This window comes from Pelophylax lessonae, assembly GCF_965119305.1.
Source record: "Pelophylax lessonae genome assembly, chromosome: 4".
Classification (NCBI taxonomy): Eukaryota; Metazoa; Chordata; class Amphibia; order Anura; family Ranidae; genus Pelophylax; species Pelophylax lessonae.
The window spans coordinates 428,480,719-428,507,545 of record NC_138771.1 but is presented as its reverse complement, the minus strand read 5'-3'; the positions used below and the strand labels follow the sequence as shown (position 1 = coordinate 428,507,545).

The 26,827-nt window shown below is 36.3% G+C and overlaps 1 protein-coding gene across 10 annotated transcripts in view; it reads right to left on the bottom strand.

The window, feature by feature from the left end:
• Positions 1-26,827, bottom strand: part of LOC309553178 (protocadherin gamma-B2-like) — a 374,843-nt gene that overhangs the window by 173,274 nt on the left and 174,742 nt on the right. The window contains exon 1 of one of the 10 annotated variants that reach the window (XM_082254118.1): positions 23,000-25,523. The exons of 7 other annotated variants lie outside the window; for them this stretch is intronic. In XM_082254118.1, the coding sequence (XP_082110244.1) occupies positions 23,000-25,435 (2,436 nt within the window). In that variant the 5' untranslated portion in view covers positions 25,436-25,523. Of the gene's footprint in view, positions 1-219; positions 2,768-6,565; positions 9,129-22,999; positions 25,524-26,827 lie in introns of those variants that run through there. 2 more of the 10 variants (XM_082254108.1, XM_082254116.1) reach the window with 2 other exon arrangements.

The window sequence follows — 26,827 nt, the reverse complement described above, 5'->3', positions numbered from 1 at the left end:
CCCTTATTCTCAGTAAACCTTTACTTTTCCAACCTTTGTTATTTACAAATGATTTTTCTTATACCACGATAATTTGTTAGGTACTTGTTAGATCACCTATCTTAATTTTGACAGATGAGACAAAGTATAGATTTAATGCAATTTATCTAGAGTTTTAAAAAAAATGTAAGGCTCTTAGGGGAGAAAAACGGACAGTGCTTTAAGTTTACAAAAGCTCACCTGGATTTGACTGCTGATTGGCAAAGCCTCTTTTAAACTTTCATTTCCAAGACCTGAATCATCAGCATCAATTAGGTTATCCACAGGGACATTTTGATTAGTTTTCATGTATGTAAAGTCACTTTCGCCAGAATCCAAAGCCACACAAACATTGTAAGAGTAGGGAAGTGTTAATGTTCCACTGGCATATTGAGACAACATCCTGGGATCAACTTGAGGATATAAACTTGAATTGACCGGCCCATATATTGGGAATGGTTTAGCCTTTCTGCATTTAGATATTACAGCCAACATAACAGTTATAATAAACAGCAGAGATATTACTGCTAGAGCAATTATCAAGTACAGCTGCAGGCTGGATTGGTAATCTTCATCAGTGAAGTGACTGACAAATTTAGGGACTACTTGTTGGAAATCATTTGCAACCACCAGAGTGACGGTAACTGTAGCAGATAGAGATGGGATCCCATTGTCCTTTACTATCACCATAATCTTGTGATTCAGAGAATCCTTCTCTTGAAAAAGATGTTGTGTTCGAATTTCACCCGTATGTTCATCAATAGTGAAGTAAGATGGCTCAGCTACTTGTGTAAAATGATAAGAGAGCCAAGCATTATGTCCAGAGTCTGCATCCACTGCAACCACCTTTGTTATTATTGATCCAGGTTCAGCAGCAAATGGGACCATCTCAAACCCCGCCGATGCTCCACTGTCTGGGGATGGGTATAGGAGTTTTGGTGCATTATCATTCTGATCTATTACTTTGATAGTTATTGTTGTGTTGCTGCTGAGAGATGGGTGTCCATTGTCCTTAGCTGTTACTTCTAATACAAACTCCTTGTACTGCTCATAATCAAATGACCTTTGGGCATAGATAACTCCAGTCTCAATATTAAGAGAAAAATAGGAGGAAATAGGTAGATCTTCTGTATATTTGTTAGAAATGGAATACATAATTTTAGCATTGTCTCCAGAATCAGCATCAGAAGCCTGTATACTGTAGATTGAAGCTCCTGGTAAATTATTCTCGGGTACATAAGCAACATAAGTAGATTTCATAAACAAGGGAGGATTGTCATTAACATCTGATATCTCTAGTTTGATGGTTTCCTGACTGGAAAGTGGAGGAGATCCTCTGTCAGTGGCTACAATTGTTATGTTATAATTAGACACTTTCTCTCGATCCATAGAATTTGTAGTCACAATGGTATAAAAACTGTTAGATGACAAAACTAAATTAAAAGGAATTTCTCCTGTGAGCTTACAGTCCACTTCTCCATTTTCTTCTGAATCTTTATCATGAACTCTGATTACAGCTATCATTTTTCCAGGTGCAGAATCCTCAGGAATGGGTGAAGATAAGGATTTGATGGATATCTCTGGAGCATTGTCATTCTCATCTATGATATCTATTAATATTTTACAATGGGAAACAAGTCCTCCTCCATCCTTAGCTTGAACAGACAATTCATAATTTCTTGTTTCTTCAAAATCAATTTTTCTGTTTATTTTAATATCACCACCTTTTGGTTCAATGCTGAAAAGCCCAGAAGGATGGACATCTCCTGATGTTTTGCTGAAGGAGTAAGTGATTTGTCCATTTATACCAGCATCTCTGTCAGTTGCATTTACATTGATTATAGTTGTATTTACTGCACTATTCTCATTCACACTAACTTTGTACACCTTATGAGAAAATATTGGAAAATTATCATTAACATCAATAACAATGATTCGTATTAAAGCTGTTCCAGATCTCACAGGATTTCCTCCATCCAGAGCTGTTAAAATCAGTTCATGAACACTTTGCATTTCTTGATCCAGTGATTTCTCTAACACAAGCTCAAGAGATTGAAATCCATCACTGTTAAATTTCTGACTTAATGTAAAATGTGGATTGTCACTGAGTTTATATGTCTGTACTGAATTAATACCAAAATCCAGATCTTCTGCACTTTGTAATGCAAATCTTGTTCCTGGTGATGTTAGTTCAATAGTTTCTATTGTCAGCATCTCAGGATAAAACACTGGAGGATTGTCATTAATATCCTGAATTTCGACTTTCACTTTAAAAACATTAAATGGATTTTCAACCACAGCATCAAAGGTTAGGAAGCAGGTAGGTGCTGTCCCACACAATGTCTCTCTATCTATCCTGTCCTTCACATAGAGATTTCCATTATCAACATTTACATAAAAATATTTCTCTGATATATGGGAAATAATTTGCAGATTTCTTGGTGAGAGCTGTTTAATATCTAATCCAATGTCTTCTGCAATATTTGCTATAACAGAGTCTTTTCTCATTTCTTCTGCAATGGAATAATGAATCTGACCTGAGACTGAATGACACAGCCAGGAAAAAAAGGAAAATATTACTTGCCATGTTATTACCTTGCATGTCTGTGAAGATTGCTTCATCTTGAACATATTTGGCATCTTCAAATAGTGTCCTTTAGGATATTTAGCATTTATAATCCAGAAAGAAAAAAGTATTTGTTTTGTTAAAATAATAAAATATGAAGTCTGTTCAGAGAGAATCTAGAAATGGCTGTGCCTCTTCATGCAGATCTGCAGTGTGTGTGAATGAGGAAAATACCAGTGGATCTCCAGTTCTGTATTCTTCTCCTTATTGGTCAAACAGCGGCGCTCTGAGGCGTAAGTGAGGAACTGCAGCACTGAAATACTATTCAATCTATGCTTTTTTAATGTTTGCATTGGTACAATGTCAAATATAGGCAGTTATAATTGAAAGTTAATAAAAAATTTAATTTTTGTTATATAAATAGTATTAGGTTTTAAATTAAAAAAATAAACTCAGCATGCATGATGTCTTAATATATGTACTTCTTTTATAAAAATCATCTAAAGGGTTGAATTGTGAACAATGCTATATAACAGGCAACACACTAAATTATACAAGAAAAGTGTACCTTCTTGCTAATACAAACAGAAATTAGCTTTTATGCATGATGGACAAAGCATTGCGCTGTTTGTCTACTATTTTATAACTTTGAAAAAAATAAAAAGTGGAGATGCCAGTACCTACCAACGTACACACAATGTGTGGGGAAGTGTACAGGCAGACACCCACCAAAGGTATGGGACTTTATAGGCATAGATATTAGGTGGTGAACATAGGTAGTGCGGACCAAGAAGTAAAAAATATAATGACAACTTTATTGAAAATACATAACAAGATATGTTTAAAATAGATGATGCAACAATTACATCACAAAAATGTAAAGTGTACAGAAATATATTAGTATTCGTATGTATTATTTCTGTACACTTTACATTTTTGTGATGTAATTGTTGCATCATCTATTTTAAACATATCTTGTTATGTATTTTCAATAAAGTTGTCATTATATTTTTTACTTCTTGGTCCGCACTACCTATGTTCACCACCTAATATCTATGCCTATAAAGTCCCATACCTTTGGTGGGTGTCTGCCTGTAAACTTCCCCCACACAATGTGTGTACGTTGGTAGGTACTGGCATCCCCACTTTTTATTTTTTCGAGTTCACCTAGGGATGTGGCAGTGATAGGTGGTTTCTAGTGTACCAGTGTCTGCCATATATGTGTATATTTTATAACTTTGTTTTGCATTCGAAAATCCTATTAACTAGCTAAATCAAATGTCCACCATGCAAAACCACTAGACAAGAATGGTATTTATGGAAAGGCACCACAAAAACACTTCATTTTTGAAAATTCTGTTGCCTGCAAAAGTTCACCTGGCTGTACCACAAAAAAGTGTGTATTTGTAATGGCCATATAACAGTCCAGACCTCATCCCCATTAAAGTGCTTTTTCATAACCTGAAATATGCTGTTCTGCAAGAAATCCAAGAACTACCCAATTGAAAAGGAAGATTGGTCCATGTGTCCTCCTAACCATTGTGCAAGCCTGTTCAGTAACCGAAGGGGACTTTTGATGGAGAGTATTGCTGCTATATAAATGGTCGTATCAGTTACTAAATACAATAATTTATCTTTTCCAGGTGACACTGTGAAAGTTTACCAATGTATTCAAGTAAGAAATGATAGATTTGAATGTTGTGTGTGTAATTTATACTGATTGTGTATAACTATTACTGTGACTTAGCTGGGGATCAGACTTTCATGAATAAATCTGGTAAATGTAAAAGATTTTATACAGATACGCAGCTGCCTTTCATAAAAATTAAATTTGAAAAAACATCTGAAAACACAATATGTAAGCATTTTATTCCACAAGCTTATTCCACATATCTAAATAGTCATAATATCTTACAAACACATAGTTATGATCAAACATACTGGAGTCACACATCTTAGTTTGTATGTCTATTTGCCTAAGTAAGTTTTAACTGCACTATGTAGTACACAAATATTTATTTACTATTTGTAGCCTTAGAAAAAAAATACAATTACATCTACAGTAAATATAATTACCAATCACTAAATTACTTTTTTTTGGCAAGCAGAAGTCATAAGTTTTTTTTTCAAAATGCAGGAAATTTCCTACAAAGTTCTCACGCAATGGTACATTACACCACTAAAAATAAGAAATTGGTTTCCCTCGGCTTCTGACAACGTCTGGAGATGTCACAAAAGCAAGAGCACCTTATTATATGTGGTGGACATGTCCCCCAATGTTTGATTTTTGGCAACAGATTAAAAAATGGATCAGACATATTACTGAAACCACATTAGATCTAAATCATGCGGCATGTCTACTACACATAAATTCCTTTACATATAGAAAATATAAAAGGTTACTAACTAGGCACCTTTTAAATGTAGCAACAGCTTTAATTCCAATTCACTGGAAATCCTTGTATATACCGACATTTAAAGATTGGCTGGCAAAGGTAAACAGTATCTATTATATGGAAGAAACCCTGGCCATGCAAGAAGAGTCCACCACCAGATTTCACAAAACATGGAGTAATTAGCTTTTGTTCACCTTGTCTGAAGAATATGAAACTATAAATAAATAGGAGCTTTATGGTTTACTAGAGTATCATCACTCTCACTTATCAACATTACACCTCTCTTGGATCGTTGGCTCACTCATTTAAGAACTTGTATATAGAGAACATATACCTTCGACACCAGTAGCATATTTCCCTTATATATTGATTATTATCATATTATCAAGATGACATTGTCCCTTACCTATGTGTCATTTATAACTCATATTAATGAGGCCATTTATGATATTTTTTTATTTTATTTAATTTTGATTTTATTTATGTATTTTATTCGACGTTTTTCATACCATAATTTTTTCTTCTTTTTTTTCTTTCTTATCCACAATCAAAACTCATGCCCTCTAACCATTACTATCAGAAATATCTTGTTGTTAGTATCTGTGTTTGTATTCACTTTTGTTGTACAAGTTATATAGTATCATATATAATGTAATATTTTTACTTACTTTTAATAAATATCTATTGTGGAAAAAAAAAAAAGTATTTCTTTCTCCTACAAAAAAAAAAACAATACATTACCCATCAGTACATTAAGTGCTGCAGTCTGGACTTCCTTTAATACATGCCTTTAACTTACTTTGACAAGTTCAGTAAATCAACATATTAATGTGCATAATAGAATGAAAACAGTTGTCCCTGCAAATAGCAGGGCCCATTTTGAAGGACATGGGTAAACCTCTAAACCCATAGTTCTGAAAGCAGAGGTTTAGCCACCAACCCCTATCCATTTACGCCACAAAAACTAAGGTGAAGTCCACACTGTAGTTCCTCACCTTAATTCGATAACCATAGAATTTTAATATAAATATGAACATTACAGCTGCTGTGCTAAGCCTTTCATCATGCTACAAGATTCCCTATGGTAATAGAAGCCTTGTCATGATGCCTAAACTAGAGGAAGCTTTAATTGTGCTCCATCATGCTGCAATTAGCTATGGAAGCTTCCAGTGCTGACAGCATTGGGTCAGCATACATTTGCTGTTGATTGATTTCAGTACGACTAGCTTGGCAAATTTTGTACATGTGATCACTGGCTATATCCACCAGCTGTGATCTTTGCGTTCAACCTGCAGGGAAGGCTCCCCACTGGCAAAACACAATAGCGCTGCAGGAGTCATTGTTGATGGGGGAATAGATTATTGTTTGCATAATCTATGGGCTGCTTAACTTTTTCAAACTTTGTTGCTTGTACACTTATTCTTTCCTATACCATGATAATTTGTTAGGTAACTGTTAGATCACCTATCTCAATTATAATAGTTGAGACAAAGTATAGACTTATTGCAATTTCTTTTGGAGTGTTATAAAATGTAAGGCTCTTAGGAGAGAAAATGGACAGTGCTTTCTGGTTTCAAAAACTCACCTGGATTTGACTGCTGATTGGCAAAGCCTCCTTTAAGCTTTCATTTCCAAGACCAGAATCATCAGCATCAATCAGATTATCCACAGGGACATTTTGATTAGTTTTCATGTATGTAAAATCACCTTCTCCAGAATCCAAAGCCACACACACATTGTAAGAGTAGGGAAGTGTTAATGTTCCACTGGCATAATGAGACAACATCCTGGGATCAACTTGAGGATATAAGTTTGAACTGACTGGCCCATATATTGGGAATGGTTTAGACTTCCTACATTTAGATATAACAGCCAACATGACTGTTATAATAAATAGCAAAGATATTACTGCTAGGGCAATTACCAAGTACAACTGCAAACTTGATTGAGAATCTTCATAAGGGAGGTGATTGACAAATTTAGGAATCACTTGTTGGAAATTATCTGCAACAACAAGAGTGATGGTAACTGTAGCAGAGAGAGATGGGATCCCATTGTCCTTTACCATCACCACAACCTTGTGACTCAGTGTATCTTTCTCTTGGAAAACATGTTGTGTTCGAATTTCACCTGTATGTTCATCAATGGTAAAGTAAGATAGTTCAGATACCTGTATGAAATGATAAGAGAGCCAAGAATTATGTCCAGAGTCTGCATCCACTGCAACCACCTTTGTTATTATTGATCCAGGCTCAGCAGCAAAAGGGACCATCTCAAACCCTGTTGATGCTCCACTCTCTGGGGATGGGTATAGGAGTTTTGGTGCATTATCATTCTGATCTATTACTTTGATAGTTAATGTTGTGTTACTGCTGAGAGATGGGTGTCCATTGTCCTTAGCTGTTACTTCTACTACAAACTCCTTGTGCTCCTCATAATCAAATGTTCTCTGAGCATAGATAACTCCAGTGTCTATATTAAGAGATAAAAAGGAGGTCATGGAAAGATCTTCTGCATTCTTGTTTGAAATGGAATACATAATTTTAGCATTGTCTCCAGTATCACGATCATAAGCTTGTATACTGTATATTGAGGAACCTGGTAAATTGTTCTCTTGTATAAAGGCAACATAAGTAGATTCCATAAACAGTGGGGGATTATCATTAACATCTGAAATATCCAGTTTGATGGTTTTCTCACTGGAAAGTGGAGGAGATCCTCTGTCAGTGGCTACAATTGTTATGTTATAACTAGACACTTTCTCTCTATCCATTGGGCCTGTTGTCACAATTGTATATACACTGCTAGAAGACAAAACTAAATTAAGTGGCATTTCCCCTGTGAGCTTACATTCCACTTCTCCATTTTCTCCTGAATCTTTATCATGGACTCTGATCAGAGCTATCATTTTTCCAGGTGTAGAATTCTCAGGAATAGGGGAAGATAATGAAGAAATGAATATCACTGGAGCATTGTCATTCTCATCCATCACTTCAATCAAAACCTTGCAACGGGAAACAACTCCTCCTCCATCCTTAGCTTGCACAGACAGTTCATAGTTCGTTGTCACTTCAAAATCTAACTTTTTGCTGATTTTAATTTCACCACTTTTGGATTGAATACTAAAAAGCCCAGAAGGATGGACATTTCCTGATGTTTTGCTGAAGGAGTAAGTGATTTGCCCATTTGTACCAGCATCTCTGTCAGTTGCATTTACACTGATTATAGTGGTATTTACTGCACTATTCTCACTCACACTAACTTTGTAAACCTCTTGAGAAAATATTGGGAAATTATCATTAACATCAATAACAATGATTTGTAGCACAGCTGTTCCAGATCTCACAGGATTTCCTCCATCCAAAGCTGTTAAAATCAGTTCATGAACATTTTGTAATTCTCGATCAAGTGATTTCTCTAAAACAAGCTCAGGAGATATAAATCCATCACTGCTAATCTTTTGACTTAATGTAAAATGTGAATTGTCACTGAGTTTATATGTCTGTACTGAATTAATACCAATATCCAGATCTTCTGCATGTTGTAATGTAAAGCGTGTTCCTGGTGATGTTGATTCAATAGTTTCTATAGTTAAAGTCTCAGGATAAAACACTGGAGGATTGTCATTAATATCCTGAATTTCTATTTTCACTTTAAAAATATTAAAAGGATTTTCAACCACAGCATCAAATATTAGGAAGCAGGTAGGTGCTGTCCCACACAATGTCTCCCTATCTATCCTGTCCTTCACATAGAGATTTCCATTATCTACATTCACATACAAGTATTTCTCTGATATATGTGATATAATTTGAAGATTTCTTGATGAGAGCTGTTTAATATCTAATCCAATGTCTTCTGCAATATTTGCTATAACAGAGTCTTTTCTCATTTCTTCTGCAATGGAATATTGAATCTGACCAGAGACTGAATGACACAGCCATGAAAATAGGAAGAAAAATATTACTTGCCATGTTATTCCCTTGTATATCTGTGAATGTTGCTTCATCTCATCCATGTTCAGCATCTTCCAGGAATGTCCTTTAGGATATTCAGCATTTGTAATCCACAGAGAAAAAAAGGATGTATTTTTGTGAAAATAATAAAACATGTAAGTTGTTCAGAGAGAATCTAGAAATGGCTGTGCCTCTTCATGCAGATCTGCAGTGTGTGTGAATGATGAAAATACCAGTGGATCTCCAGTTCTGTATTCTTCTCCTTATTGGTCAAACAGCGGCGCTCTGAGGTGTAAGTGAGGAACTGCAACACTGAAATGTTTCAGTACACAGTGCTATTCAATCTTTCTGTTTTTTGTCTTTGCATTGGTACAATGTCAATTATATGGCAGTTAGCCCAAATTTCTATACTATATATTTAGATGTATTTAGATTTGCAAAATATTTCATTATATTCAAGTAATGAGTATAGGTAACAATTACATAATAAACCATACTGTATATTTCAAAAGCACTATTATTGAAAATTAACTCTAACCAAAATTTTTTTGTTAGCTTTTAACAGTGTGAGGAAAGTTATTTTTTTTTTTTTTATTGCTGTGTTTGTTTCCATTGAGGACATTTTACTTCACGTCCTGTGTGGTCACTAGGAGGTACACTATAGGAAATATTATCACCTTTCTTTATGAAATATAAGAATGGTTAAATCTGCTGTAAGGTTTCCCTTGCTGTATGTGTCCCAGTTGAGGAGATTCATTTTACTTGCTGTGTAGTAACCAGGACAGGAAGTTTGATAAAATCCACCTGAACAGGACACAGACAGTAATTCAAACTCCAGGCTGGAGTTAAGCTTTAAAATCAGTTTCTTTTTTTAAGTCAAATCTAAGACTTGTTACTAGTTTATTCATGATATGGTTTAGTTTTACACTTTTTAATACCTTCTTATTAGCACATTATCTAACTATCAGTTATGTTTTTCTATTAGCACACATTTCTGACAACCCAATATACTTCAATGTACAGTCTATAGGACTGTATTCTAGTAAAGTTGGGTAGATGCTTCACTGTTTGTAGTATAGGTAATAAGTAATTAAAGCAGCAGTTATATAAAAAATAACTTATTTAAGTATGTTGTATCTAAACATTAGTAATTAAATATTTCTTTAACCTCCCTCACGGTATTCCCGAGTGTGGTTTGGGGTTAATTTTCAGTACCAAGTGCGGTAACCCAGAGCCACACTCGGGATTACCCCAGCATCTTACTCGCCTTCCCTGTCCTCCCCCGCCGTCCTCTTGCTCTGCGACAGTGAAACAGAGTTACTTGAAGAACTTTGTATCATGTCATTTGGTTTATTTACCTTTTTTGAAATTGCCACCAGTTCCACACCCCCTGCGTCGCAAGGCTCGCAGGGAAGCGAACCGAAAGACAGGTGCCGGGATCGGTTGAGCACACAGCGGGAAGATGGCTGGAGAACGGTGGGGGATCGCAGGGGAAGGTGAGTTTTAAAATATAGAACAACAGATTTCCATGCAAAACAATGTACTGCTTTTAGCACAGAAATCCTGTCATAATCAGACCGCCGGGGAGGTTAAAACCAGTACATTGCATGAATGCTTTTGAGTAAAGTTATATCTAGTTACATGTTTCCTGGGCAGAATTAACTGAATACCCACTATAAATAATTTGTACTCAAGAAAAGTTACTCCTGTGGCACCCACCTACTGACAAGAACCACTACCCCTCTGCTGATGAAGAACTGAAACTTACACAGCACTATACATGGATAGTTTTTTTGGTTCAGACTGTGTGTTACTTTGAACACCAAGTAGGTGAGACATTCTGTTGCAAATCTCTCTAGGATCCAGTTCACAGGTATGTGACTCTGCATGCTGCAGTAGCATGAGCATGAGCATGGCAGCCTATTACCCTGAATGGGCTGCTGTGCCTGAACTTTCTGCAAGGAAAAGGTCTCTTCACCTTTTATAAATGCAGCCACATGGAACTCACATGGACTGCGTTTTTCAGTACGCAGGGATGCCATTAAGACATAATTAAGTTAATGGCACCCCTGTACAGCACTGCCTTTTGTGTGTGGCTGCATGCGGGTGTGGAAGTGCGTGCTATTTACACGCACCACCGCATATATGTAAATGTAGCCTAACTGTACTCTGCAAAGTAAGAAAAAAACAAAAAAGTTACAAAGCATACTTTTTTCCAACACACTATTTTATCAGATATATCTTCACTTTCTTGCTAATACAGACAGAAATACACATTGGTTTATGGTGGACAAAGCATTGCACTGTTTGCCTCCTACTTTCTGTCTTTATTTTTCCTTCAGAAAATGTCATGAACTTGCAAAACAAATGTCTGCCATACAAAAACCACTAAATAAGAATGGTATGAAAGAACACCCTAAAAAAACAAAAAAAAAAAACTACTCCTTAAACAATTCTGCTGTCTGCAAAAGATTACCTGGATGTACCACAAAAAGAAAGTGTATTTGAAATTAGAATGTTGGAGTCCAGACTTCAACCCCACTCAGATACTTTTGTATAACTCAAAGAGAGCTTTTCTGCAAGAAATCCCAGAATTACAAAATTTACTGAAACAGTTTTTAAGTAGGAATGGTCTTAATGTCCTCCTAACCATTTTGGAAGTCTGATCAGTAGCAAAGGGACACTAAGGTTCTACCAGTTACTCTTCTTTTCCAGATGAGACTGCTAATATAATCTGGATGTGCAGTAAAAACTGTATGTAGCTGCGGCTACATACAGCATACCGCACTGTGTTTCAGGCTTGAGCCAAGATTTCCAGTCTTATACCCGGAAAACAGTAAAGTCTTTCACAGGAGTGCTCAGCCAATCAGAATAAGTGATGTATTCTATCAAAAAATAAAAAGCTTCCTCTGATTGGCTGAGTCAGAGAGGAAGGCTGATGATGTCACAACCTCTGACTCAGCCAATCAGAGGAAAGATTGTATTCATTGATAAAATACATAGCTGAGCACCACTGTAATGGCACTTTTCCACTTCAAGTACCGACTCGTACCGGCTCGGCTCTACTCGGCCCTGCTTGGCCCGGTTTGCTTTTCCACTGCTGGTACCGCATGGTATAGTGTCGGAACGGTTCGGTACGGTACGGTATAGGTTTGCTTTTCCACTAAAGTAGTACTAAGTTAAGTGGGTGGGATAACAACGGGGTGGGTGGGATTCTCTGACCAATCAGTGGCTAGTAGTGACTGCATGCAAAGGATTGTGGGATATGGTACCAGTTTGGTACCTGTTGGAACCACAATCGAGTAGGTACTGTTTTTTCAGAGCCGTACCGTACCGTACCGTTCGGTTCCATGCAGTGGAAAAGCAAACCTATACCATACCGTACCGAACCATTCCGACCCTATACCATGCGGTACCAGCAGTGGAAAAGCACAAAAGCGTGCCGAACCGGTATGGTTCCATGCAGTGGAAAAGCGCCATAATAGACTCTACTGTGTTCTGGGTATGAGACTAGAAGTCTCGGGTCAAACCTGGAACACAGTGCGGTTTGATGTAGGTGGCTGCAGGTACAAACAGTTTATACCTCACATCTAGTGGCCTCACATGTTACTGAGGGACATTATGTAAAGTATGTCAAAAGGTGGAGTTGCGCTTTAAACTGATTGTGAATATATATTATTATTATTATTATTATTATGTAGCTGGAGATCAGACAGCATTTTAGAAGACTTTCATGAAAAAATCTGGTAATTTCAAATGATTTTTATATGAAAAGATAGATTGATGTAGATAGATAGATACATACATACATACATACACACATACATACATACATACATTCATAGAAAGATAGCAAGTGTACTAGACACATTACAGGGGTAATAATAAACTTGCTTCTCAGAAAAATGAAAAAAAAAAAAACGTAAAACACAATATCTATTGAACTTTTTCCACATACAAACTCCACATATTTAAATATTCATAATATCTTGCAAACACGCAGTTATGATCAAATTTCCTAAAGTCCCAAATCTATTTGCTTAATTCAGTTTTATGGCCTTTTTACATAAGGTGCAGTGAGACTGCATTGGGCAACTATTTCATTACAGTCCCATTGCAAGACAAGGCAAAATACTTCGTCTTCTACCAGGCGAGTTCACACCATCACATTGCATTGCGTTGCAATGGTGTTAGCTGTAAAAATAGTGCATGCAATGCTTTGTACAGCGCAATTCAATCCACCACCTTACTCTGCCAAATAAAAGTTAATGAAATATTACATTGTATCATTTCAATAAACTTTGTTTAAAAGGAAAAAAGGTAGATACTGCAATGCACTAGGATCGGTGCAAAGGGCACTGTTGTCACCCTACTGCACACTAGAGTGTTCTAGCACACCTGCTAGTGTGAATAGACCCTTAAATGCATTATACAGTACACAAATGTGTATTTACTATTTATAATTACAGAAAAAATAAAATTACACCTAAATACAAATACTAGTCACTTAATTACTCTTATTGGTCAGCAGACATTTTTAAGTATTTATTTTTCTTGCAAAAATCATTAAAATACCTACAATTACATCATGGGCTACGGTCTGTATTACATTTAATATTTGCCTTTTATTCACTATGACAATTTCAGTAAATCAACATGTTAATGTGCAAAACAAAAATAAAACAGCTGTCCCAGCAAACTAGCCAATTTTGTCTAGGTATAGGTCATAGATTAAAATCCTATACACCTGATTCCTAAAGCAAGGGCAGAATCACCAACCCCTGTTCATTTACTCCACAAAAACTGAGGCAAAGCCTGCACTGTAGTTCCTCGTCTTAGTTGAAAATCATATAATTTTCATTGATATTGGAGCATTACAGCTGCTGTGTTAGGCCTTTCATCATGATACGAGTTTCCTTGTGGTTAACAACACACTATCACCATGCCCAAGCAGGGCAAAATGACATTGTCTCCTAAAAGTACCCCTGGCCCACCCCCCCTATGCTCATCCTTGCTGATCATTCCTCCTCCTTATCCCTCCTCCGCAGCTGCCACAGAAATTACTGCTTTTTGTAGTGACCCGGAAAAGCAGAAAAACGCTCAGCAACAGTGCTCTGGCCAAGCAATCTTCACTGCAGGGCCATCTTTAACACAGGGCAAAAGGGGCAGCTGTCCCGAGCCCAGTCATTGTTGTGGGGCCCAAAGCAGCTGCCTCTTGAGCCCACACTGCCGGCAAATAGTTGATAACTGCATTTGGGAGGGCCCAAGAAAATGTTTGCCCAGGGTCCAATCAATATTAAAGACTGCCCTGCTTCACTGTTGTTTACAGTTCAATCTGTACCTTGCATGTCCTACTTCCAGAGACACAAAAGGAAGAAAGTGGAAACTTCTTAAAAACGTAGAGGTATTTCTCTAGAGTATTACAAAATGTGAGTTTCCTAGGGGAGACACATGGACAGCACTCAAAGTTTTCAAAAACTTACCTGAATTTGACTGCTAGTTGGTAAAGCCTCCTTTAAACTTTCATTTCCAAGACCTGAATCATCAGCATCTATTAGATTATCCACAGGGACATTTTGATTAGTTTTCATGTATGTAAAGTCACTCTCCCCAGAATCCAAAGCCACACAAACATTGTAAGAGTAGGGAAGTGTTAGTGTTCCACTGGTAAATTGAGACACCATCCTGGGATCAAATTGAGGATATAAATTTGAACTGACGGGCCCATATACTGGGAATGGTTTAGACTTCCTACATTTAGATATTATAGCCAACATGACAGTTATGATAAATAGCAAAGAAATGACTGCTAGGGCAATTACCAAGTACAGCTGCAGATTGGACTGAGTCTCTTCATCTGGGAAGGGATTGACAAATTTGGGAACTACTTGTTGGAAATTATTTGCAACAACCAGAGTGATGGTAACTGTAGCAGAGAGAGATGGGATCCCATTGTCCCTTACCATCACTACAAACTTATGATTCAGTACATCCTTCTCTTGAAAAACATGTTGTGTTCGAATTTCACCTGTATGTTTATCAATGGTAAAGTAAGATGGTTCAGCTACTTGTATGAAATGATAAGAGAGCCAAGCATTATGTCCAGAGTCTGCATCCACTGCAACCACCTTTGTTATTAATGATCCAGGTTCAGCAGCAAAAGGGACCATCTCAAACCATGTTGATGCTCCACTCTCTGGGGATGGGTATAGGAGTTTTGGCGCATTATCATTCTGATCTATGACTTTGATAGTTAATGTTGTGTTGCTGCTGAGAGATGGGTGTCCATTGTCCCTAGCTGTTACTTCTACTACAAACTCCTTGTGCTGCTCATAATCAAATGATCTCTGGGCATAGATAACTCCATTCTCTACATTAAGAGAAAAATAGGAAGACATTGAAAGATCTTGTGTTTTTGTGTTTGAAATTGAATAAATAATTTTAGCATTGTCTCCAGTATCGTCATCAGAAGCCTGTATTCTGTAAATAGAGGCTCCTGGTAAATTGTTCTCTGGTACATAAGCAATATAAGCAGATTTTATAAACAATGGGGGGTTATCATTAACATCTGAAATTTCCAGTTTTATGGTCTTCTGACTGGAAAGTGGAGGAGATCCTCTGTCTGTAGCTACAATTGTTATGTTATAATTAGACACTTTCTCTCGATCCATAGAACTCGTGGTTACAATGGTATAAAAACTGTCAGATGACAAAACTAAATTAAAAGACATTTCCTCTGTGAGCTTACAGTCCACTTCTCCATTTTCTAATGCATCTTTATCATGGACCCTGATTAGAGCTATCACTGTTCCAGGTGCAGAATCCTCAGGAATGGGTGAAGATAAAGATTTGATAGATATTTCTGGAGTATTGTCATTCTCATCTATGACATCTATCAATACCTTACAATGGGAAACAAGTCCTCCTCCATCCTTAGCTTGAACAGACAGTTCATAATTTCTTGTTTCTTCAAAATCTAACTTTTTGTTGATGGTAATGTCACCACTTTTGGAATGAATGCTGAAAAGGCCAGATGGATGAACATTTCCTGATGTTTTGCTAAAGGAGTAAGTGATTTGTCCATTTGTACCAGCATCTTTGTCAGTTGCGTTTACATTGATTATAGTAGTAGTTACCGCTATATTCTCATTCACACTAACTTTGTATTCCTCTTGGGAAAATATTGGAAAATTATCATTAACATCTGTAACAATGATTCGTATTACAGCTGTTCCAGATCTCACAGGATTTCCCCCATCCAGAGCAGTTAAAATAAGTTCATGAACATTTTGTAATTCTTGATCCAGTGACTTCTCTAACACAAGCTCAGGAGATTGAAATCCATTGCTGCTAATCTTCTGACTTAATGAAAAATGTGAATTGTCACTGAGCTTATATGTCTGTACTGAATTAATACCAATATCCAGATCTTCTGCATTTTGCAATGCAAACCTTGTTCCTGGTGATGTTAGTTCAATAGTTTCTATATTGAAAGCCTCAGGATAAAACACTGGAGGATTGTCATTAATATCCTGAATTTCTATTTTCACTTTAAAAACATTAATTGGATTTTCAACCACAGCATCAAAGGTTAGGAAGCAGGTAGGTGCTGCCCCACACAGTGTCTCTCTATCTATCCTGTCCTTCACATAGAGATTTCCATTATCTACATTCACATAAATATATTTCTCTGATATATGGGAAATAATTTGCAGCTTTCTTGATGAGAGCTGTTTAATATCTAATCCCAGGTCTTTTGCAATATTTGCTATAACAGAGTCTTTTCTCATTTCTTCTACGATGGAATAATGAATCTGACCCGAGACTGAATGACACAGCCAGGAAAAAAATAAGGAAAGAATTACTTGCCATGTTATTCCTTTGTATGTCTGTGAATGGTGCTTCATCTCATCCATGTTCAGTATCTTCCAAAAGCATCCATTTAGGATATTTAACATTTGTAATCCAGAGAAAAAAAGTAGGTATTTTTGTGAAAATAATAAAACGTGTAAGTTGTTTAGAGAGAGTATAGAAATGGCTGTGCCTCTTCATGCAGATCTGCAGTGTGTGAATGATGAAAATACCAGTGGATCTCTAGTTCTGTATTCTTCTCCTTATTGGTCAAACAGCGGCGCTCTGAGGTGTAAGTGAGGAACTGCAACACTGAAATGCTTCTGTATACAATGTTATTCTATCTTTATATTTTTTTACTTTGCATTGGTACAATGTCAATTATAGGCAGTTATAATTTAAAATTCTATTTGATTTAAATAAACTTTTAAATACAATTAGGTATTAAGATTTAAATTAAAAATGATAAATGTAGCTTAAATAAATTATTTGTATGTTTATGTCTGGAATAGAAATCATCAATAAGTGGAATGTGAAAACATTATTATAATGTGTTATGTGTTAGTGTTATGGGTAACAACAGAATACTAACCATATATTTCAAACTTTTATTGAAGCCTAACTCCATTGAAAACTTTTTTGTTAGATTTTAATTTAGTGGGGAAAAGTGGGATTTTTATAGCTGTCTTTGTCCCCATTGAGAACATTTTCCTTTGCTTTCTGTGTGAAAGAAAGGTGGTAAAAAATAAATAAAATCACTTTGCTGTATTATATTTAGGAAGGGTTAGGTCTGCCCTCAGGTTCCCATTGCTGTGTATAACTCAGTTGAGAAGATTTAATTTATTTGTTGTGTAGTTACCACTTACCAGCATAGGAAGTAATGCAAAATCTACCTGAAAAGGGACACAGGCAGTAAAACAAATCTGGCAGAGGTTCTAAGCTTTTCTCACTCTATCCCACTTTACCCGGAAAAAAAGCAGTGAGCTTAAGTAACGCTTAAAAATATATTTTTTTTTTAAGCCTACATTTATTCACAATAAAATAATCAAACATCAGAGCAAGGGCATTGCTTGCTATTAATCTGAGGTGTGCCTTCTGGTGCTTGCCCCCTACCCCTGCTGCCCTATTCATGGAGCTTAACTGAACAAGAGTGCCTAATTTTGCCTGCCTTTTCCACCCAGCTTCTCCATTCATAGAAGCTATACTATAGCATTTGGGATTAAAATGTAATCTATGAATAGAGGGGGTGGACATTTATTTCATCAGCCCCTCCTCTGGAAACCGGGGTGAGGATCAAGATTTCAATTAAATGAAGAACCAGCGGCATATGGGGCACATTGGATTAAAGTGGAACTAAAGTCCCTTTAACAGTCCGATATCCCTTACCAGTATCATCTACCTAGCTTCTTCCAGGAGTCGGGCTGCGACTGTCTTGATTGGTGGAATGACATCACTCCTGCGCCTAAGCATGTGCTGTGCTTAAATGTAAACTGAGATTGTGCGACTCAGTATACACTCCAAAGTAGACTGAGATCAGGCAGGTAGGTTTTTTTTTATTGCAGAAGAAACACTGCATGTCTCTTCTGCAAAAAAAGAGCCTGTCTTCTCACAGTTTTTGAATCTGGGACTTTAGATCTGCTTTAATCGTTAGTAATGCCCCTTGTGCTGATTTTTTATTTTTATGTTTTCTATTTTTACTAAACTTGGGCTTTACGTTTGTCAAACCTAAGCAATGATACATGTATGTTCTAGTTTATTCATGATTAAGTTTTCTTTTTCACATTTATTTATAATTTTCTAATAGCACATTATCTGAAATCAGGTATACTATAATGTACCCTATAGGATTGTATTTTTGTACAAGAATTGGGTACTTGTTTAACAGTTTGTACAATAGGTAATTATCATAGGAGTTAAAAACAAATAACCTCTATTAGTACTTTGAATCTAAACATCCATAAATAAATATTGCTTTAAAACCAGCATGTTCCATACGTTACTTCTGAGTTACTTCTGAGTAAAGCCAAGTTTAGTTGTACAATTTTCATTCATAGTATTATTCACTACTGATAATCTGTACTTAAGTAATGTAACTCCTGTGGCACCCCACCTACTGACAAGAGCCACTAGCCCCTCTGTTGAATAAGTGTTGAGACTGAGACATCACTATCCATGGATAGCTTTTCTAGTTCAGGCTAGGTGTTGAGACTGAGACAGCATTATCCATGGATAGCTTTTCTAGTTCAGGCTCGGTGTTGAGCACCAAGTAGGTGATAAAAAATAAAAAAGATACCCAGATTTTTTAACCAACAAACAAATTTATTGGATATACGAAATTTCTTCAAAGTAATGTTATTATTAGATAACTAGGGCCCCTTTCACATTGGCAGCAGTTTCTACTGCCCTCTGAAAATAATTTTGTGGTGGATCACTTTTCAGAAGGAGATAGATCTGTGGCTTCCAGGCATTCAGAAGCTGATCCTGGTTCCTGATGTAAATGGAACGTTTTTTTTTTTTAGTCCCTAAAAATTTTTCCCTAAAATGTGATGCTTTGATTCACAGCCGTGGCATGTGTACAGATCCCTTTAGCTGCCATATCCATTTGCAGGTGGGTGTATAGGGAGCAATAACAATATGGACCAACCATCTGTGTTTACTGATCTTCTAGCCACCCATGTGACAGAGGTCTAACAGTCTAGCTTTTTGAGAAAAAAAAGAAACAAAATAATTTAGCTTTGTTAATTATTTTTGCTTATACAAACATAAACATGCCTTCCTGTATGGTGGACAAAGCATTTCTCTGTTTGCCTACTTCTTTCTGTCTTTATTTATGCTTTAGAAAATCTCATGAACTTGCTAAATCAAATGTCAACAATGCAAAACCGCTAAGCAAGAATGGTATTCATGGATGGACACCATGAAAGAAACCAACGCTCTTTAGAGAATGATGGTGCCTGCAAAAGATTTCCAAAAGAAAATGTGCATTTAGAATGGCCATGTTAGAGTTCAGACCTCAACCCCATTGAGATACTTTTGTATAGCCTGAAGCAAGCTGTATATGCAAGAAAGGCAAGGACTACACATTTTTATTTCAAGTGCATTTCAACTTTTGCGGCCAAATTGGGATAACACCTACTTTATATTTGTTACATTTTCCCATTTACGCAGCATAATTAATAAAATCAAATATATATATATTTTCCCCCTATGTATTGTTAAGAATGGGGCTGTAGAGGTAATGTTTACTATAACTAAATGTGTCTGTACTGTGCTGATAAATCTCATTGCCAGTTGTAAATTAGATTTTAACATTGACTGCCCTAGAGGTTTGGATTCTGCAATCTATAACAATAATTGCAAACTGATTCTGCCCCCACTTTGTCCCTCTGAAGTTGTTCAGAATTCCTATGTATAATCCTGTTCCAAAGAAACAACTGGAATGGAAAGAAATATATATATTTTTAATTAATTTTAAGTAAGTGGGAACAAATAACAAACATATATTGGGGGTTTCCCAAATTTGACTGCAAAGGTGAAAATACATTTTAAAAAGAAATGGTTAAAGTATCCTTCTAACCATTGTTCAAGTCTTGCTGGTAGATATGAGATTGGTTTTAGCTCAGCACGGATGTAAGCTGTCATTCCAGGGCCAACCAGCACTGAATGTGATATTAACCACCCTGCAGCTGCACATACAGAGTTGAGATGCTTGGAATATCATTGACCTAATAAGGGCACATGGCCTCCCCATAGATCATTGGCCAGGCACTGACAGCTGCCTTTCACCAAACCTGGAACTGATCACCCCTACTGACCAGAAGCTGAAGGACATTTTTGATTGAAATTTTTGCAGCTAAAAATGTTTTACCAGTTTAGTTTACCTTTTCCAAATGAAGCAATAACTGTTTAAACAATGCATTCCATTCAGATATCAAAGATTACAAATGTGTGTGTGATTAGTTTAACTGATTGTGTTTATCTATTACTTTGACTTAACTGAGATCAAACAGCCTTTTACAAGACATTTGTGGAGAAAATTGGTTTTATGTAGATAGATAGATAGATAGATAGATAGATAGATAGATAGATAGATAGATAGATAGATAGATAGATAGATAGATAGATAGATAGATAGATAGATAGATAGATAGATAGATAGATAGCAACTATACACTTGTGTATGTGCGTAAGAAAAACAAATATGAAATAAATCCCCCCCTGAAAGCATAATCTAATCATCTTATGCCACATACATACTCCACAAATCTAAACAGCCATAACAACATGCAAAAACAGAGTTATGATCTAATATACGGAAGTCACAAATCTTGGTTGGCATGTCTACTTGCTTAATTCAGTTTTAAATGCATGTGGGTCCATGCACACTGGCTTAAAAAATGCAGCTTCCACAGGAGTTTTTAGTTTTTCCTGTAGAAGCAGCTCAATGTTGTCCTTTGTGCCAATGCATATTAGGACAATTACCGGAATATTTTGAGCTCAGCATTTAGAGGCAGGAAAAAAAAAACCTTCTGGTTTACATTTTTGAATTGAACTTTGAGGCATAATAAATGCCAAACACTCCTAAACTCATTTAAACGTGTGTACAAAAACGCTGTATTTGAGCGTTTTTGTTTCTGCCAAGGAAACTAGCGTTTTTTTAATTAGTTAGTGAACAACCACGTAGCAGTCATGTGAAACGCATCTACTGTCCTACCCTGTTGTACCTTGTACCACTTATGTGAATAAAGGAACTTTTCTTCATTGGGTTCCATGGTGGTGTGCGACCATTTTCTTCTTTTATGCTTCTTCTGGTGGCGAGCCGAGGTTCAGCACCCACCTTGAATCGTGGACTTTGTCTAGCCTGAGCAGTGTTATCTCTCTTCATTATTCATTAGCATTTTTTTAAGTCAAGTGCGCATGGAGCCTTATATAGTACACAAATATTTATTTACTATTTATAGCCACAAAAATAAAATGACACCCAAATACAATTACCAGTCACTAATCTACATTTATAGGTTACCAGAAGATGTAACTACAGTATTTTGTCTATTACAAAAAAACAATAAAGAACTTATACAAAACGAAAATACCTAGTAATACATCACAACACAACACAACAAGAAGTAAGTGGAAACCTCGTTAGAATGTAGAGGAATCCTTACTTTTGCAATTCTCAGCAGAAAGTGTCTCTACTGGAAGATACTCCTTTGACCTTACTACACTGACAGCCTGACATTTTGTATTCCCCTGCACTGTCTCTGAGTGATCATGCCCACCTGAGCAAATCCAATCCTACAGAATCAATTTTGGTAGCAACTCCATGTAAAAATGTCCAGTTACCAGTGGAAGTTGGAACTGGTCACTAAAGAAGGTAGAATTACCTATGATGGGGAATGGCTAGTGGCTTTCTCTGACAACAGAGGATGGTGTATTTTAATCTGATGTGGGTGCAATACATTTACTGATATCATAGGCTTGGAACACATATTGCAATATTTACTACATTGAAAGCAGATAGAAAGGCAGTGTTCAACAAATGTCCCCATGGCTTTCAAAAAAAGTTTAAGCTCATTCTTATTTAAAATAATACAAAATAATTTGGTAAATACCTTATTATTTTGTGTTTATTGGTCGTCACATGACCCCAAACACTCAAAGTAATGTGCCTCACTGTGCAGGTGAGGATGGAGAAAGGTACCAGCATACAGTGAACACTGTTGGAGCTTCCTCCAGAATTACTGTTCATGTGTGTAAGAGGAAGTTTCCATTGTGCTCAATCAGACTGCAATTAGCTATGGAAGGTTTGTGTGCAAAAATAAGGCATTTGCGCTATATTTACAAAAGGAAAGGAAAAAACATAGCATTGTTGGCCTGACACCAGAAGTGTCTGAATGAACAGATATTTGTCAGCATTAACAGGTAACTGCTATGGAAGAGCAAATGACATAACTATGCACAGTCATTTAATTTTAGCTGGAGATACACTTTAAAATTGGTTCCACATGCTATAAACTCCAGTAAACCTTGACACTTAATTTTTCTTGTACTGGAAAATTAACAAGATCATATTTTAGGCAACTGTTAGGTCACCTTTTTCAAAAGTGACGCGTGAGACAAAATAGATAAATTGCTATTTCTCTGGAGTATTATAAAATGTGAGTTTCCTAGGTGAGTCACGTGGACAGCACTTACAGTTTTCAAAAACTCACCTGCATTTGACTGCTAGTTGGTAAAGCTGCCTTTAAACTTTCATTTCCAAGACCTGAATCATCAGCATCAATAAGGTTATCCACAGGGACATTTTGATTCGTTTTCATGTATGTAAAGTCACTTTCCCCAGAATCCAAAGCCACACAAACGTTGTAAGAGTAGGGAAGTGTTAGTGTCCCACTGGCATATTGAGACAACATCCTGGGATCAATTTGAGGATATAAATTTGAACTGACGGGCCCATATACTGGGAAAGGTTTAGACTTCCTACATTTAGATATAACAGCCAACATGACAGTTATGATAAATAGCAAAGAAATGACTGCTAGGGCAATTACCAAGTAAAGCTGCAGATTAGACTGCATCTCTTCATCAGGGAAGTGATTGACATTTTTAGGAACTGCTTGTTGGAAATCCTTTGCAACAACAAGAGTTATGGTAACTGTAGCAGAGAGAGATGGGATCCCATTGTCCTTTGCCATCACCACAACCTTGTGATTCAGTATATCCTTCTCTTGGAAAACATGCTGTGTTCGAATTTCTCCTGTATGCTTATCAATGGTGAAGTAAGATGGTTCAGATACATGAATAAAATGATAAGAGAGCCAAGCATTATGTCCAGAGTCTGCATCCACTGCAACCACCTTTGTTATTATTGATCCAGGCTCAGAACCAAAAGGGACCATCTCAAACCCCACCGATGCTCCACTATCTGGGGATGGGTATAAGAGTTTTGGTGCATTATCATTTTGATCTATTAGTTTGATAGTTATTGTTGTGTTGCTGCTGAGAGATGGGTGTCCATTGTCCTTAGCTGTTACTTCTAAAACAAACTCCTTGTACTGCTCATAATCAAATGACCTCTGAGCATAGATAATTCCAGTCTCAATATTAAGAGAAAAATAGGAAGAAATAGGAAGATCTTCTGTATTTTTATTAGAAATTGAATAAACTATTTTAGCATTGTCTCCAGCATCATCATCAGAAGCCTGTATACTGTATATTGAGGCTCCTGGTAAATTGTTCTCTGGTACATAAGCAGCATAAGTAGATTTCATAAACATGGGGGGATTGTCATTAACATCTGATATCTCCAGTTTGATGGTTTTCTGACTAGAGAGTGGAGGAGATCCTCTGTCTGTAGCTACAATTGTTATGTTATAATTAGACACTTTCTCTCGATCCATGGAACTTGTGGTCACAATTGTATAAAAACTGTTAGATGACAAAACTAAATTAAAAGGTATTTCTCCTGTGAGCTTACAGAACACTTCTCCATTTTCTTCTGAATCTTTATCATAGACTCTGATTAGAGCAATCATTGTTCCAGGTGCAGTATCCTCAGGAATGGGTGAAGATAATGAGGTGATTGATATCGCTGGAGCATTATCATTTTCATCAATCACTTCTATCAAAACCTTACAATGGGAAACTAGTCCTCCTCCATCCTTAGCTTGAACAGGCAGCTCATAATTTTTTGTCAGTTCATAATCTAAACTACTCACTGTTTTAATTTCACCAGTCAAGGGATTAATAGCAAAAGTTCCTTTATGATATCCTGATGTCTTGCTAAAAGAATATGTAATCTGTCCATTCACATCTTCATCTTTATCCATTGCACTTACAGCTGTTACAGTAGTATTGGCTGGGATACTTTCATCTACACTGACTTTATATAGTGGTTCATTGAATACAGGAAAGTTATCATTGACATCTGTAACAATAATTCTTATAACAGCAGTTCCAGACCTTATTGGACTACCTCCATCTAATGCAGTTAAAATTAATTCGTGAGCGTTTAAAGTCTCTCGATCTAAAGGTTTTTCTAATACGAGTTCTGGAAATTTGCTTCCATCTGGATTCATGCTTTCAGTCAGTATAAAATGCTGATTATGACTGAGCTTATATGTCTGTACTGAATTGACACCCATATCTGGATCTTCTGCACCTGGTAAAGAAAATCTTGTTCCAGATGAAGTAGATTCTACCATTTCTATTGTGAAGGGCTCATGAAAGAACACAGGAGAATGATCATTGATATCTTGAATTTCAACTCTGACACTGAAAACATTTAATGGATTTTCAACCACAGCATCAAAGGTTAGGAAGCAGGTAGCTTCTGCCCCACACAGTGTTTCTCTGTCTATCCTGTCCTTCACATAAAGATTCCCATTGTCTAAATTCACATACAAATATTTCTCTGATATATAAGATATGATTTTCAGCTTTCTAAATAGGAGTTGCTTAATATCTAATTCAAGATCATCTGCAATATTTGCTATAACAGAGCCTTTCTTCATTTCTTCTACAATGGAATATTGAATCTGACCAGAAGCTAAATGACATAGCCAGAAAAATAAAAATGAAAATGTTACTTGCCATCTGATCCCTTTATGTATCTTTGAGTTCTGCTTCATATTTGCATCTATTTTCATTATCGTACAGAAATATCCTTCAGAGGATTAGACATTTATAATCCAAAGGGTAAGGAAGTATGCATAGATCAATCCATATGTTTATGAGGACAAGAAATAATCCTGTGCTACATTCAGAAGGAATCCAGAAAATGGTTGTGTGCCTCTTCTTACAGAATCTGCATGGTTTGTTTGTGAGTGATAATATACCAGTGGATCTCCAGTTCTGCATTTTTCTCCTTATTGGTCAAACAGCGGCGCTCTGAGGCCTAAGTGAGGAACTGCAACACTCAAATGTTCCAGTATACAGTTCTATTTAGTAATCATATTATTTTATAACTGTAATTTGTACTTTTAATTTAACCTTTTAGACCATCAATTTAGTTTTCAAATTAAATTTAGGTGTTAAACTTTGAAAACATCTTAAATTATGGCAAAGATAGCCTATATACATTATGTTCATATTCAACATATAACACCAAAATCGAACAGCTTGATGAAAATGGTATACTGCATAACTGGTATGGCGAATAATAGAATGCTATCTGTTAAATCAAAAGCCAACATACCAGTTTTTTTTTTGTTTTGTTTTTTAACAAAATAAATGTAAAACTACATATGTCTAAGACATGCTACATAAAATACATCCTACCTCAATGCAGGTTACAGGGTCTGATTCTAGTGAAACTGGGTACATACTATACACTTTGTATGGCTCCTACTTATTTCAGGACTTTAAGAGAAATGTCTTATAACAAATGTCACTTACAAACAAATATTTTAAATCTGATTAAAAAATATTAATTAGTGCAACAACACCCACACATAGCAAATACTTGTAGGTAATAATGTTTCATTTGCATACATTTCCAAAGCAGCATAGCCTGGACCTGCAACCATGCATTTCCATGGCTTTTTACATATGGACTGGAAACCACCAGCCCTGTGCCGAGTTACCTAATGGTTAAATTACGTATGGCCTTCTCATTCAGCATAGGCTTGAACACCTAGCAAATAGGGCAATCACTATGGGAAAAAGGATATCATTAGAAAGAAAAAGTTATTTGCTAATATTGCCATAGGCAACAGTGTCTAATGTCTTTTTACCTTTTCTTTGCATGCTAATTTAATCTTGCAAAGCAAGAAATAGAATAACAAATAAATATAGTGTATTTCCTGACTAATTTACTAGATATTTACCATGATATTGACTGGAGTAATGGCACTGCGGGAACAGTTAAAGGACAAACATTTATAAACCTCTTACAAGACAATTTTATGGTCCAGTTCATACAGCCTCCTGACTAGGAATGATGCTCTGCTGGACCTGCTAATCTAAAACCATACAGAGCTTATTATTAATGTTCATATAAAAGAACATCAGGGTAGCAGTGACCATAACATTATTTAATT